The sequence below is a fragment of the Manis javanica genome, chromosome 1 (assembly GCF_040802235.1).
Source record: "Manis javanica isolate MJ-LG chromosome 1, MJ_LKY, whole genome shotgun sequence".
NCBI classification, from domain to species: domain Eukaryota; kingdom Metazoa; phylum Chordata; class Mammalia; order Pholidota; family Manidae; genus Manis; species Manis javanica.
The window spans coordinates 116,729,661-116,746,246 of record NC_133156.1 but is presented as its reverse complement, the minus strand read 5'-3'; the positions used below and the strand labels follow the sequence as shown (position 1 = coordinate 116,746,246).

General features: G+C 41.5%; 1 protein-coding gene across 4 annotated transcripts in view; it reads left to right on the top strand.

The window, feature by feature from the left end:
- GHR (growth hormone receptor) overlaps window positions 1–16,586 on the top strand; it is a 237,137-nt gene that overhangs the window by 197,606 nt on the left and 22,945 nt on the right. For all 4 annotated transcript variants that reach the window (XM_073236618.1, XM_073236623.1, XM_073236619.1 and 1 more), the window contains one exon: window positions 12,130–12,259. In XM_073236618.1, the coding sequence (XP_073092719.1) occupies window positions 12,130–12,259 (130 nt within the window). The remainder of the gene's footprint in view (window positions 1–12,129; window positions 12,260–16,586) is intronic.

The following is a 16,586-nucleotide window of genomic DNA, read 5'->3' as shown; positions in this document are numbered from 1 at the left end:
TGTCTCCAGACATTGCTAAATGTCTCCTGGGAAGGAAACCCGTCCCTGGTTGAGAACCTTTGGATTAGAAGATTGAAGTATGACCCAGCTGCCGTACTGCAACAATTAGCACCTTAAACATACACATACAGGAGAGAATGACAAGCTATGTTCCTAAGAAATATGCATATTTATAAGTATAGAAAAATGTTCTCTGTTCCTGCATTCCAGTGGCCATGTCCATGTGCACCATATTTATCTTTGTATTGGTCACATGGGTCATTCTTTTTTGAAAATAGAAATACATGTGTGAAACATTTTTAAAAATCTGAATATAGACTTAGGAATTCAAACATGTGGTGATAGTAATTCCACCACACAAGAGAATGTACACAGAGCAAAAGTTATTAAGCAAGAATGGCTGAGCTGATTCTCAGGGAACTGGCCCAGCCTCTTTATATGAAACAGTCAGATGTGCCTCGATCCTTGGACTAAATATAACGTTTCAGCAAGTGATGGTGTCAAGCTGAAGCCTGGCATATAAAAGGTTTTCAATGACTGTTGAATAAATGAACAAATGAATGAATGTTGGATGTACTTGTAAATCCTAAAACTAAAAAGCTTTGGTGTGCTCATTACAAAAGACCCTGTTTTATTGCATTTGAAGCTCTAAACCTTAGAAATGAAATTATATAAAAGGGTATTTCATCATCATTGAAAATTACATGGCTTCAACAAAATTACAACAAGGAGAAGTAAAGTCTCCTTTGTCGGCTGGTTTCTCCTGGCAACAGGAGGCTCCCCTTAGACCTCAGGTGTTCACATTTTTCAGTGACAGAATTTGGTGGTAGCCAAGCATTGCCAGGCTTCCAGGCTTGGATTAGAATGTCTCCACACTTACTTTTTCCTACCATTCCTGCCTAAGAACTTTGCATGCAAGAACCAGACAAGAGGCTCCAGTGGTGGAAACAATGAAGATGCGTTCTGGGCTCAGAAGGCAAAAGATGATCTAAGTCAGTGGTTCGTAAATTCTGCTACCCTTTAAAATCACTGGGGAGCTTTTATAAATTCTATGCCCAGACAGTTAAATTGGTGATTGCATAAATTACCAATTAAAATAGGATCTTGAAGGCTGGGACCCAGGTATTGTTTGTTTGTTTTTTAATTCCCCTGGTGAGTTCACTGTGCATCATGTAAATTCTGCCTGTAGAACCCCTGCCAGCTAATTTTCAGGAATTTGGATGGTTTCATGAAAAAGAACCTGACAACCCCATTCACAATTGCTTCAGCTTAGTTTCATTTAGAACATTTTCACAGGACAAGGGATCCAGTAGTGTCTTTTGTGCATTGAATTACAAATGCACGGTTTTGTGATAGTGACATCCCTAAATCAACAAGGAGTGTTTTTTAAATTGAAAAAGTGACTGTCCAACAGAGGATAGAAGAAATGAAGTCAAATTCTATGTGGTAAATGTACTTTCTTGTTTTATACATTTTAAGTATATTTTCTTACTAAGATGATATTTGTCATTATCTTTGTGTATTCACAACATTGTGCAGCCATCACCACTAATCCAAGAACTTTTCCATTGCTTCAGCATGGAACCCTGTACCCATTAGTAGTCACTCCCAAGTTCCCCTCCCCGCACTTCCTGGCAACCATTAATTGACTTTCTGCCTCTATGGATTTGCCCATTCTGAACCTTTTTTGTAACTGGAATAATATAATATGTGACCTTTTATGTCTGGCTTCTTTCACTTAGCAAAATATAGTCAGGGTTCATCCAGGTTGTAGCATGTATCAGTACTTTAGTCCTTCTTATGGCTGAATAATATTCTATTACATGATTATACTACAATACTACATTTCATTTATCCACTCATCAATTGATGGACATTTGGGTTATTTCTACCTTTTGATTATTATGAATAATACTGCTGTGAACATACTTGTACAAATTCTGTATAAACATGTTTTCAGTTCTCTTGAGTACATACCTAGGAGCAGAATTGCTGGGTCATATGGTAACTCTGTGTCTAACTTTTTGAAGAACTGCTAAACTGCTTTTCTATAGTGGCCATACCATTTTATAGCCCTACCAGAGGTTCCAGTTACTCCACTGCCTTTTGCTTTATATTTTAATTATTTGATTGTGTCATCTAGGATGTCCCTTACCTTACCAAACAGAAAATAAACTTTACTGAACTTAGTGTTGTTTTCCTTCACTTCTCAAAGCCATGCTATACAGATACATTTTTTTAAATAATGAAATCATGACAATTCTATTTGCTTAGTTCTCCGCCAGGGCAGGAAGGCCCTGTCTTTGAGGTGCCGTTCCTGTTTCCGTCTTCCAGCCGGAAGTTGGGGCTGCCAGAGCTTCCTTCCCTCTCTCTAGCCAGAGAAAAGAACAAGGAAAATAGTGCCCCCAGCTTTCCACCCAAGGAGCCCTATTAATTTTAAGAAAATTGATGGGTAAAGAGCCCGAAATCAAGCGAAAAGAGAAAATTTTAAAGCAGAGAACTACATGAGCACTCTATCCAAGACAAACGCAGTAAGGTGAGGGCACTGAGTAAGCTAACTGCATCAGATAAATGCTGCGAAGGAGAAGAGAGGAGAAAGAAGGTGATTGATTAATGCCCCTGAATGTTGAAAACTGGGATCAAGTATGTTCAACTTCAACTATTTAAGAAGAGAAGTAACTTCAATAATTTTATAACGAAAGTAGTCCATAAAAAACAAATAAAACAACATAAAGCAAGTTTTGGTAAAAAGGTAAACTCTTAAATACTAGTATTAGTACCTGCACAGCCCTCTGGTTTCTGACGTTGCTATACACATGAACTCTCCACACAGGCTGTGTCCAGTTAAATGCCCTGCCAGACCACATGTGCTGTAAATACTTTTCCAAGACACTACAAACTGCAGTTGACATTCATCTTCAAGTAACTGGACATGTTCACTAAGCCTTTATTTTATTCAATCCTATAATTTTTTAATGTACCAGAAATCCATATTTAGAGGTGTACTGGCCTCTAAAATTTAAAAAGGAAGAAATGAACAATAGGGGAGATTTTGTGAATTCTTATTCTCAACTTGAAGCCAGTAAGTGCGTAAGCAGATTTTACAGATGAGCCTTCCACAGAGAACTGCAAGGGAAATAAAATATGAAGGTGAATTTCTTACATTCATATTGCCCAATACAAAATGTTTTATTAAATTTTTTTGCCGATTTCCACTATTAATTTAAAGTTTTTTTGCCAGTAGCCTATACAAACTGAGTATTTGCAGTTTCATAACCACTCGGCAATTCCATACATTAAAAAAGGCCTACCTGTCTTTTCTTTTAATGTGCTCTTTGACACTATATTACCTAGAAGGCAGTTCAGTTACTTTTGAATACTGATCAACAACCAGGAAGTTTACAGATTTCTCTTACCATATTTTGAAAGACCAGCATCCATCAAGGACATAACTTTTGGTGAAAGGGGTATAAGGTGCTTTAAGGTGCTGAATTCCTGAAGGTCTTCCAATAGAAGAGCACTTTGGAAACACAAGAATGCTTTAGAGAAGGATGCGTCCTCAGAGCAGAGCTTCAAAAGGGAGGACTCCAGTGAGCTAGGGCAGGGATTCGTGCCTCTCCACCAGAGTGTGCAAGACTCAGTACCCCTCAGTATAGAACCTGGTCCCCAGAAAGCTCCAGTAAATATTTGGCTGAATTTCCTTTACAGAAAAAGTAAAAGGTAAAAATTTTAAAGTACTATTCAACCACCCAGGCTGTTGCATTCAGAGTAGCTTTGGCTCAGAAAGATGGGAGAATTAGATGGACCACTGGTAAGAGAAGCAAAACTCCCCAAATTCTGGGTCAGTTCTCTTCCATTTAATACACTTTTTCTGAAAAGATCATTGCCAAGAGGCAGATAAAGTCTCTGCTGTGATTCCCAAGTTCCCAGGTCTCCAGGGAAAAGCTTCAAGTAGCATTCTAAATGTTCCAAAGACCCTTTTAGGACCAGCCCCACCGTGTCTGCATGAGCCACTGGTGATTCTCCTGCATGAGCTTCCTCACATCTGCAGCATTCTCTTTTAATTGTTTCTCAGGAAAACACAGAGAAAAACTTTATTTGGAATTTTTTTTAATCTTAATCCTAATGCGAGTTAATAGGGCAACATCCCTCAGTTATCAGGGACTCAGATTTCAATAGCTATGATCATCGAGAAGACAACCACAGAAAATCACCTCTGACCAGTGAGGGAAGCAGCCACAATATCACCACATACTCTTCTGACGTTTCTCCTAGTACCAAAAGACTTCTAATTAAATGTCAAATGTAGGGTGAATTTCAGAGACGGAAATGTTTATCATTTGCTCTTCCTAGGTACAAACAGTCAACAAATCATAAATTGACAATGACAGCTGACTCAGAATGGAAATAATAAACAGCAAATGCTCACATAATACTTACTCTGTACCAGGCACTGATCTAACCACTTTCCACATATTAGCTCATTTAATCTTTGCAATAACCCTGAGATATAGTTATCATCCCCATTTTGCAGATGAGGAAACTGCAGAGATTAAGTGTGTTGCTCGAGATTACACAGATTGTGAACAGTGGAGGTGGGCTTGGAACCCAGGAGTCTGTCTCCAGAATCGTGCTCTCAGCCACTCCCCAGTGATAGCAAGTTACGTCCCAGTAACGTCTGTCTATTGTCAAGGCAACTCTCAAGATGAAGGATTGTTCTTGTTTTTAATAAATCATGTCATTCCTGCAGGCAGTTCCACCACGATTCCATATGGTGATTCCCGATCCCCCTGTAAAGCCATTAGAAAGGTCAAATGATATTTGATAAACTTTGTTAATGATTTGAAACCCTTAAAATATATTTTAGGTAAACTAATTTCAAGAGTAAGTTTCAGTTACCCAGAAAATGCAGTTTTGTTGATCATCTCATGATCCATGCCAGATACATGAAATGTTCTTGACTTTCTTTGGGGGAATTGCAGACTGTAAGGGAAACACCCAGTTTTTCTCTCCTGTGTGTCTCCTATGCACACAGAACACTCTTAAACTTCTGCTGACCAAATATGTGTGTATTTTTCCCCCACCAAGCAGTTCCCTGTCACCAGCTGGATGTCCTATAATCTAACTCAATTCTGACACTATCTACCTGGAAATAGTGTCAGACCCACTATTAAGGGCCCAGTCCCACAAGAATGCCCTCCACTATAAATCCCAATCGTGAGTCCAGGTTACCTGTGCTTCTGAGCAATTAGCAATAAATCAGAGGTTCCCACAACCCCTTTTTTGGGTTCGATTAATTTGCTAGAGTAGCTCACAGAACTCAGGAAACCAGTTTACTTATGTTTTTTGGCTTAATATAAAAGGATATGATAGAGGATACTAATGAACATCCAGATGGAAGGGATGCACAGGGAAGGTATGTGGGGCGGGGCGGGCAGCTTCCATGCCATCTCTGGGCACACCACTCTCCCAGCTCCCCATGTGATCTCCAACCCACAGGCTCTCTGAACCCCATACTATTGGCACTTTTATGGAGGCTTCATCATGTACGCATGATCAGTCGTTAACTCCACTTCCAGCCCTTCTCACCTCTCTGGAGAATGAGGGATGGGGCTGAAAATTCCAAGCTTCTAATAATGACTTGGTTTTCTGGTAACTAGCTCCAGCAGAGAGTTTCCTCATTAAAAAAAAAACAGGCCTGTCACCCAGGAAATTACAAGGATTTCAGGAGCCTGGTGTCAAGAACTTGGGACAAAGACCAAATATTATGACAAAATGTGCTCCTCGTGCTCCTGTCACTTAGGACATTATAAGGGTTTCAGGAGTTCTGTGCCAGGAGCCAGGGACAGAGATCAATCCCTATATTTTCTGTTATCCCACAGTGACCAACATTTATATTAATTTTCAATTTTCATACAGGTAGCTTAGCTTCCGTACACAGTGTTTTTCAAAATGAAAGTGGCGACCCATTAGTAAATCAGTTTAACAAGTAGTGAGTGGGCATTGTTTATAAATTGAAGTAGAATACAATAGATCAGAGTTGAATGCAGGCAGTAAGAGTTAGTGTGTTTTGAGACATTTCATTTTTTATACAGTTGACCCTAGAAAAATGTGGGAGTTAGGGGTGCCAAACCGTGAACAGTCAAAAACCCATGCATTACTTTGACGCCCCAAAAAAACTTGACACTTATAAGCCTACTGTTGACCAGATACCTTAATAATATAGTGGATTAACCCATATTTTGTAGGTTATCTGCATTATATACTGTACTTTTAAAGTAAGCAAGAGAAAAGAAAACATTTTTTTCAAATTGTCACAAATCTCCTAAGAAAGTTTTCCGGTATATTTATTGAAAGAATATCCACATATAGTAGACCCACACAGCTCAAACCCATGTTGTGTTGCTCAAGGATCAACTGCAGGTGTGTGTGTGCATGCGTGTGCATGTTCTCACTGAAATATGTGCATACTGGGTCATGATATAAAAAAATTTCTTCCTGAGGATCACTTTCCACAACTATAAAAACCACAAGTTTTGGTCTGGATGACAGACTGTGTGGTAAGACTGCCTGGCTGGAGTCAGGGCTCTGCCACTTAGTGGCTAAGTGATGTTAGACAAGTTACCCCACTTCTCTATGCCTCCATTTCCTCATTCACACAGTGGTGAGGATAACAGTCCCTACTTCATTCTGTAGTTGTGAGAATTAAAGTGGTTAATACATAAAACGTGCAAGGCAGTGACCAGCTCATGGTAACCCAAGAAGGCTTAGCTGCTATTATTTTGTCACCCCCCCTTCCACTATGTTTTTGTCTGAGAAGGGGACTTGAAACAGCTCTGTTGAATGCAGTACTTCTTTCCATCAGGACAGAATTACATATTCACAGCTCCTCTTGTCCAACCTTTCAGGATCATGAATGTTCTGTTCCATAATATTGTTTTACCTTAAGGTAAAGGCTAAATACACAGATGTTCTTAAATCATTGCTTCATTTAGGCTAATCAGTCACCCAAAGATTTTATGTAAAGCATATGTGCAGGTGAAGTCTAAGGAGTAGACTAACCTGCTAGAATCACCATTCCTTATATATAATAAATATATATATATATATATATAATATATATTTATTATTTGTGGAAGGAATATAACACAATTTGACACACTTGGCCTGGGCTAGTGTGCTTGTGCAATCTTCAGGACATATTAAAGCTAGTTCAACTAATAATAAGTATTTCCTCACTTTGGCTTACTTTCAGCAATAACCATTCGCTATCTAGATCAGGGTGACTGACTGAGCATCATGAGACTATTCTTTCCTTCTAAAACTGACCCTTGATTGACTGAATATGCAGATTTCTTAGCAGAACCCAGATGCACCAAACAGGGGCCAAAAGTCATTTGATCTAATGTGCCTCCTGCTTTTCTCTCATGACAATATTTCCTCTTTCATTTTCCATGCACATATAACCATATACTCCGGTTTGGTTTTATAATGTTTTTCATCTTTTAGGATTAACATCATGTTTGAAGTTCATTTATCCTATAATAGGTCTTTTCAGGTTTTAATTCCTAATCATATTAAGGACTATTGTTTGCTTCCTTACTGTTTGTCAACTGCTGCCCAACTCAAAAGGAAATTCTCAACTGGTTGTTTAGTTACACTTTGGTCAGAGGGAAAGGTTTTTCCCTACAAGTCCCTACCCCAACACAAGGTATCTAAGTCCCCAGCCTCTGTTCATGGTGGTGACCCGTGTCTGGGACTGGTAACAGCACATGGCCCACATGACATTATGCAGTGGAGTTCTACATGTAAGGGCAGATGGCTGCTGAGTGCCTTCCACAACCAGAAGCTTCTCCCTTCCTTCCGGTCTTACCTTCCCACATCAGTTTCTCCTCCTCTTCCTTCTCCCCTAACCCCCGAACACCAGGCAGACTTTGGGAACTTACATGTGATTTCATTTGGCTTTTGTTTCTGCTTTGTCATGAGCTGAGGACACGAAAGCATGTCTGGGGAGAGAACCAAAGGTCAGAATGCAAATGCATGTATCAGCTGCATGATGTCCTCCCTCAGTGGCCTGTCTGGGAAGATCATTATCCTCCAAAGAAAGAACCACTGGGCAGCAAAGGAAGGAGGCAACCTTCAGCCTACCCAGCCATCCTGACCCATAAAATCAGCCACAGTCCCCGTCAAGGCGGGTGTGTTACCACCAGCAGAGCCTCCAGCTCCCTCTGACACTGTCCCTTTGTCACTGTAGGCTTGGACACAGTATCATTCTATCAGCTTTTAAAACATGTATTTAGTAGAAGTCTCTTCAAGCTTTCTAAATAATAATATCACTAGAAAGACCTTTTAGATCATTCTTAATTCCTATTATCAGTTCACAGTCCCTGAGAAGTTTAGGCAGGATTAGCATTTAGGTATGTATTTTGCACATCTATTTAAAAGATCTGTTTGTTCTCTGAGCATTCACTATGAAGCATTATTGTACTTTTCTGAGAGGATGGTTAATATTTGTATCCTTTGCACACCCTCCCAAACTAGGCTCCCAGGAGTTTACACAAAGTGTCACCCTTGATAGGAAGCTTTGCTAGAACTGATCAGGAACCTAATAAGATGGAAAGCCAATTTTTCAGGGCTTACATATAACTTTATTTCTCTAAAGCTGTGGGTCTCACCCTGGGCTACACATTGTAAGCATCTGGAGAACTTCAAAAAAATCTCAGTACCCAGGCTGCACCCCAGATAAATTGACTCAAGCCAGTTATCTGGGACTAGGCCAAGGCATCAGCATTTTTCAAAGCTCCCTATTTGATTCCAATGTGCAGTCACAAGAAGTGCTGCTCTAGGGCTTGCCAAGTTCCTGACTTCTGAGAGTTGAGTTAAGAGCACATCTGAGTTTGTCATTTTTCTCTTCTGGGAATTTTTGGAGAAGCAAGAGAAAATTATCTAACAAAAAGCTACTGTCTTTTGCTAGTGTGAAGAATTTAGGCTTGAAATCACACAGACCTGTGTTTTAATCCCATCCCTGCTACCTACAGCAATATAAACATGGACAACTCACTAAATCTCTGCACTCCAGTTGGACCCATTAACGAGTAACACAAACATGTAGTTACAAGTCAAAATCCTCATTTTCAAAATGAAGGCTCCAAAGAGAAAACAAAAATGAAGCCCAGAACTGTGGGACCTGTGAGCGTTGCTCAGTGTTAGCATTGACATTTCTTCAGAATGTGGGGCTGCTTGATTGGAACAACTCATTTCTCTTAGAATTAACATAGGGCCTCTTGTCAATTGCAATATTCTTTCCAACAAAGCTGTAAATGGATACTGAACCGTACTGTCTCTGGGTTTAGGCTAAAGAAGATCCCAAGTGAGCAGGAATTATGACTAGCTCAATACATGACTATCTGTGGCTTACCAGTGAGGACCTACAAGTGTCTAGTAGCCTTTGTTGCCCTCATAGTGAAGTAAAAAACAAGTTTCTACTAGGATTTTCAGGCATAATCACAGAGGTTCTCATTTGAAGGTTAGGCCAGTACCTGTCAGATGTGGAGGACCTCAGCATGACACGAAGGAGCTGGACTTAAGGAATGTTGGCTGTCTTGAGCCAAAGTGTAATAGCTGAAACAGGACGTGACAGAGGAGATAAGCAGCCAGCTATATTATAGTTCTTGCCTCCAAAAGAGGTTGCCCACTTTGCTACACTCACTGTGATACATCCCATTGGCTAATATTTACTAAAATATTTACTACAGTTAGTATTATTCCCTACCATTCCTGCAAATTAACCCATCAGCTGGGACCTCTGCTTCAGTGTCTCCCAAGGCCATAATCAAGTGTTGGCCAAGTCTGTGGGCTCCTCTGAAGGCTGGACCAGAGGACTGCTTCTACGCTTACTTATGAGGTCGTTGGCAGGACTTGGTTCTTTGGGGTTGTTGGACTAAGGGCCCCTGCTTCTTGCTGCTTGTCAGCCAGAGGCCATCCTCAGCACTTTGTCATGTGGGTCTCACCAGCACAGCAGCTTGCTTCAACAAAGCCATCAAAAGAGAGACTCCATTAGCAAGACAGAAGTCACTCTTTTGTAACCTAATCACAGCTGTGACATCCCCTCAGTGCTGCCATATTCTGCAGATTAGAAGCCAGTTACAAGGGGAGGAAATACCCAAGTTTGTGAATAACATGGAACAGGGATCACTGGGGCCACTGAGAGGCTGTCTGCTACAGCACTTCATAGCACATACCAGATGTGACAGAAAGAAAGGAGGAGGAGAGAAGGCGAGTATAAGCAAAGAAAAAGAAAGGAGAACAGGAGGGCAGGCAATGAAGGCATAAAAAAAAAAGCTTTGCTGCACTACCTCTATATCAGGGTACCAGGGTGGCTATACACGTCATCACATTAGCACCATAACCATGAACTTCCTGCTTCTTATTTAGAACGAGAAGATAATATGGGGCTTTCTATACATCTGGAGTTAAAAGGAAACAGAATAAGCAAGAATACTGAGTTTAAGCAAGCAAAATGTGTTTCAAATTAATTTAAGTTTTTTTTTTCCACAGCTAGTAAAGGTTTTTTCCTTTCTATTTCAAGTTTTGGGGTTGAGTTCTTGCCATTATGTGGTAGGCTTCTTGCCCAGGGGATATCGGAATCTGGATCATGTTTGCGTCTGGTTCTCCGCTGTCTCAGTGCAAATACCAATGTTGCGTTTTGGTTCTGTGCGTTACTATTGATGTGGTGTATGGCATTAAATTGTAAAAATGAAGTTGTAAAGTACCTTGGATCTCATCTATTCCAGCCTCTTTATTGTGGGAACTGAAGCCCAAATGGCTTGGAAAGATCAAGGCTAAATAGTATCAGAGGCAGGACTAGAATCCAAGTCTCTTCATTTGTAATCCAGTGCATTTCCTCCTCTTACCTTCTAGGCAGTATAGTCAGAATATATAATACTGTCTTCAGACCTGCAGGCACTAGAATTGTTGTGGTTTAAGTATGTCTTATTCATTACTGATTTTCTGGAAGGATCTAAAAATAGCATTTGCAGTGCTTCAGCTAATAGAAAAGGAAACTTTTCCAGGTAGGTACTCTACTATATAGGAGATGCTTGCCTAACAAAACACACACCTTTCTCACTGTATTTGTTTCTAATAGATCATGCAGGCCCCTACACTTCAATCCTCCAACATGCTGACCTCCTAGAGAGAGCTGACCACCTGCCTGGCACCAAAGCAGATCCTATCCATGCCCCAAACTCTTGTGAATCTCTTCGTTTATACAGGAAAAGGCATATTTCTTACAAGAGGTTGGCTATGGAATTTTATTAAGGAAAAAATTCTACCACCCCCAACACGGGCTGCCAGGGCAAGGGACCTACCTGCAAGACAGAATTTCTCAAGATTCATTTGCTTGTGGCCAGAGTGTTCAGGCCAGCAGGTGTTCTAAAACAAAGACACATTTCCCAAGCCTGAGCTTCTTTGCTGCATTAACATGGGTATTAGTGGATGGAGGATGGGGTCCCCATTTCCAAGCCCCTTCAGGTGCCTGCCAGGCTTCTCCAAAGTCAGGCATGGCCCCTAAGCCCAAGTGCAGGTGCCACCTAGAAGTTCATGGGCATGAACATCTTCAGGGCAACCTTGAAGCAGTGGGTGATGGGGGCTGGTGTGTAAACACCCAGGCCTCCCATCCTTGTCTAGGACACTGGGAACACACTCTACAGCTTCTCAAGGGCCCCCTGGGGGCTTTGGCTCCAGTTGGTCACTACCATATCCAACTGAATAACACACACTTTATTAGATGTTCCCCCTCCATTCCCACCCTCTCTTCCCCTCCCTCCTAGTTCCTGGGGTCACCTTCTAAATAAACTCTCTGTTCCCAAATCCACCAAATCCATGTCTGTAGCTCTGGTTTCTTAAACAGGCCCTAAAAAATACTGTTTGAAATAAAGACAAAATGGTTTGTCCCTGGAATTGAGGGCTGACAGAGAAATAACTGGTACACAACAAGCTCTGAAACTCTGAACCAGGAAAACAGCGTCTCTAGAAGATGTGGTTCTTTGCCACCTTACATACATGTTTCATTAGGACTGCACATTTCCCTCCTGGTTTCATGCCTTGCCTTTTGTTTTTATTCTGCAGATTCTTCTGGAAAGCCAAAATTCACCAAGTGCCGTTCACCTGAACTAGAAACTTTTTCATGCCACTGGACAGATGGGGTTCATCACGGTTTAAAGAGCCCAGGATCCATACAGCTGTTCTATATTAGAAGGTACCGCCTTCATGCTTTTCTGACTTTTCTCTCCAGGGATTCTCTGAGTAAAGTACAATGAGTTGCATGCAGTGACAGGCATGGAAATGATTTATTTTGATGACTTGAATTTATTCATTTATTCAAAAAATATTAATTAAGCCCTTACTGTGTGTTTGGTACTATATTGGCACTGGAGATACAGCAGTGATTACAAAAAAGATTAAGTCCCTGATCTCATGGAGCTTTGTTTCCAGTGGGGGAAGACAGACAATAAAAAAAATTTTTTACATGTCAGCTGGCAATATGGGTTATTAAAAAAAGTAAAGCCAGAAAGAGGATAGTGTCGGCACTGTGTGGAAATACATCCGTGAGTGTGAGCATGTATGAGGGTGTGTAAAGGTGTGATGAGTGAGTACATGAATGTGTGCATGTAAGAGTGTGTACAAGTGGGTGTGTGTAAGATGTGGGTGAGTATGTGCATGGAGAACTTGGGTGGTATTTTAGGTGAGGTCATAGGAGTCCTCTCTAATGTGGTACTCTGTAGCAGAGACATAAATGAAGTGAGAGAGGCTGTGGGGGAAGAGCTGTCCAAGTAGAGGAAATTGCAACTGCAAAGGCCCTGAGGCTGACTTGGCATATTGGAGGAAAACAGGAGGCCAGCACGGATGATGCCGGGCGGGAGATGGGAAGAGGGATATGAGCCAGGGCCAGACTGTGCCAAGCCGTGTAGGCCATGCAGGGCTCTGAAATTTATCTGCAATGGGAAGCCATAGGGGTTTTGGAAAAGATGTATGTTTTAAAAGATTCAGTTTGGTCTCTATGTAGAAAATAGAGTATGTTCCTGTTAAATTCGTATATTCAATAAGAGACTGTAATATTTTTCTATTCCTTTTGTACCATTGGTCCTTTGAAGTAACGGAGGAAGAGTGAAACAAAGATCTCTCAATCTAATCACCACCCAAGTAGTGTATTTCTGACTCCTCACCTGGGATTATTTTCATTTCTGTTGGCTCTTATGTTACACCTTTTTGCTTTTTAAAATTTTAGGTTCAAACACTCTGTCATTTCCTCTTTTCCACGCAACCCAAGGAAGGATTAAACCAAGATTCAAGGTTAGCGGGACCCTTTGCCCCAGGCTGGTGGTGCTCATCAGTCTGAGGATGATGCGCTCCACCTGACAGAGGCGCGGGAAAGAGAAGGAAGCCCCAGGGAGCAGTTCAGGACATGGGCTCAGAGCCAGCAAACCCGCCTCTCAGACTGGCTCACCAAGAATTCTAGGCAAATGAGTATATCCACAACTCAGTCGCCTCATTTGCCAAACAGAGATAATAGACTTTGCCTCCTGCTTTTCATGAGGACTCTGTTAGAAACACTCAATGCTGTGCTTGGCGCATAGTCTGTACTCAAGAAATGGTAGCTGCTATTCTTCTGTTGGTGATGTTGTAATTTAAAACAATAATGATACAGAAATCCAATTCCTGGGCCAAAAAAAATTATTTTTGATTCTTTAATGTTTGTGATAATTGATTTACTATAAGACCATTTTTCAGGCACAACTTGGTGCTCAATTTACAAATCAAGGTTTTGAGTTAGCAACCAGTACTTGCCTTACCTACCTCCCAGGGCAAGAAAGGTCTCTTGACTGTACCCCAAAGGGCATGCACAGATGGCATGTTTGGGTACCAAATGCACATTCTTTTCCCCTAAGGCTGGCACTGCAGAGAAATAGGGGCCAGTAGACAAAGCCAATTTGTATAAATTTATTTGGACAGGAAGCTAATATGTTTGGTAACACTTTTGAATATCTATTGAATTGAATGACTGTTAAATGAAGAGAGATTTAGTAGGTTCACTTTTCATGCTTCTGCTTCAGCAATTTAGAGAGCCAGCTTGATCAAAACAAAGGAAGTTATTTGCACAGGCACAATGAACTGAACAGAGAAATAGCAGAGTCAGGCCCATTTGAGGAAAGGGTATTTTCACCACATGAATATTCACCCAATTTGAACCTGAGCAAAAGATAAATCCAAAGGTGTGAAGCCTCCATGAATATAAATGTGTTCTGGACCCTCATGTGCTGCCTCCAGGCCTCCTCTGCACACCCCAGGCCTTTCAGCATCCCCTAGTCCAAGCCAGGCTCTGTGCTGACAGAGAGGCCACTGAGTGTGGCCAGGAGGAGGGAAAATCTTGGCACATCCAGAAGGATGTTATTAGTTTAGCCCTCATGGAGTTTAGTATCCCAGGAGAAACAAAAAGTCACATCATCACACCCCCTAAGTATAACTTCACGACTAATGCCAATCCAGACTTGCAAAATCAGTGTTTTGTGTTTTCTCTATAAAAATATAATTATTTTGAGTATCTTAACCAAAATAGTATACGCACCCAGCCCAGTTTATCAGGTAAGGCTAGAATCAAAGGGCTTATGGTCACAGGCCTAGCCCACCCCGCCACTGTTCAAATGTGTTAGACTCTGAATTACCCACTCACAAAAAGAGGACAAGACCATTGCACCTTCTGACTCGATTCGTTGTCTCTTAGAACTCAGTTCCCAGGCCAGGAACCCCCATCCCTGACACACACTTAAAACTGACGGGATTCCATCCAGATCCAGAGCTGCAGAGGCAGGAAAGAGCAGAGAAGGGGCCATGCTCTGGGCTTTCAGCTCACTGGCCTGGCCTCAGTGAATAAAGCATCAGGGAACTAAACATTGAGCTGTCAACAGGACAGGCCCAGAGGCTGCCACAAGCTTGGCTGGCTCTGCGGCCAGCCAGGTGAGCCGGCAGGAGAGGCAGTGCTTCAGAACGGTCTCTGCCAACCTATATGATGGAATTGTGCCCGATTTAGCCTCTGAGCTGGGAGGGGACTCAGCATGAATACAAATCCAGGCACCACAAAAGGAGGCTCTGAGGAATGGTCAGAGATGGTCTGCTCTCACTGCTTGCCTGCAAATGCCTCATTCTCAGAGAAAGTAGGCATGTAAAGACCCAGTCCCTAAGGCTGTATCCACCCACCTCTGTCTTCTCCCCACAGCCCCCTCAACAAATTATCCTGGCCTCTTAAGAAAAAGTTTATTTTCCATGCAGGATTGTGGGGGGAATTAAAAGGGAGAAAGAGCACTGGTTTTCTTTTTTCTAAGCTTAAAACACATGGTCTGTATGAAAGGAAAACAGAACATAAATGGTGTTTTATTTTTATACTTTCTCTTCCAATTGGTTATTGGGAAGCATTTCTTTCGTTATTCTAATTTTTATTGATAGTCTCTTTCTACAGTTCTCTTATTTCAAAGACTGACTGGGAGCAAACCTAAACTGCTGAACTCTTGGGAGTGAGACAGGGAGGGAGTAGCTTCCATTCTTTGGCTTTGGTCACCTGTATAGAAATTCAGCCTAGTGAAGGCAGGCAACAGCATATCGGCTTTGTGAGTCCCCTTGGTTTTTGTTTAAATTTAATAGTTTAAAAATAACTTTTAAATATTTGTTTAAAATCAAAATCAACTTTGGTTAACAAGGGAAGCAACTGGAAGTTGTGTTTTGAACTAGCTATTCCTGAGCCATCATGCTTGAGATCAGTGCTTAAGTTGTTTGTTCTGTGGAGCTAATGGATTTGGGATCATCTAAACAGGGTTTCTCTTACAGTCCCTCTGAGGACCAGGGTGCTGACATGTCAAAGTTGAGAAACTGTGTGAAACACACAGAGCTAACCTCCCTATATAACAAATCCAGACCTGCTGAGCTCTGTCCTACACCTTTAAAACTTTAATACTAACTTTAATACTATCAGTTATGCTAAATACATTTGATATCTCATCTACTATTATATAAAAGCCCCATTTCCTGGACAATCTTGTTGAGCTTTCTCTTTAATGCACTCTTACTTAGTTAGAAACTCAACATAAAATAAACCTTACTATTGTTCAGTGACCCACATATCCCTAATTTTTTATTCATTTTCCTGCTACCCTAAATACACACACACTTGCACATGCACACAAAATTTGTCCTTTCCTCTACCCTCTTCCCACTTCCTTTTCCCATCAGGGATGAATCTCCCTCTCATCCAAGGGTCTGCAACCTTTAAGACTCTCAACCAGAATGTAAGCAACAGTTTGCTGTCCATGATAATCCCCAGTTCTTTCCAACAGCTGATGAGCAGCTGCCTCAAGAACCCCCTGATACTACATAAGTTTCCTCCTAGTGCCAAAAAGCCAGCCTGAGAAACAGCTGTAAAGAAGGAAATGTGTGCTTCTCCCAGCTCCTCACACCTTCGTCCCAGGCCTGCCTTCCACCCCACCCCTGGGGTCCTTGTCGCTCGCTGCTCCCCAGCACCATTCCCTGGGGAGCTG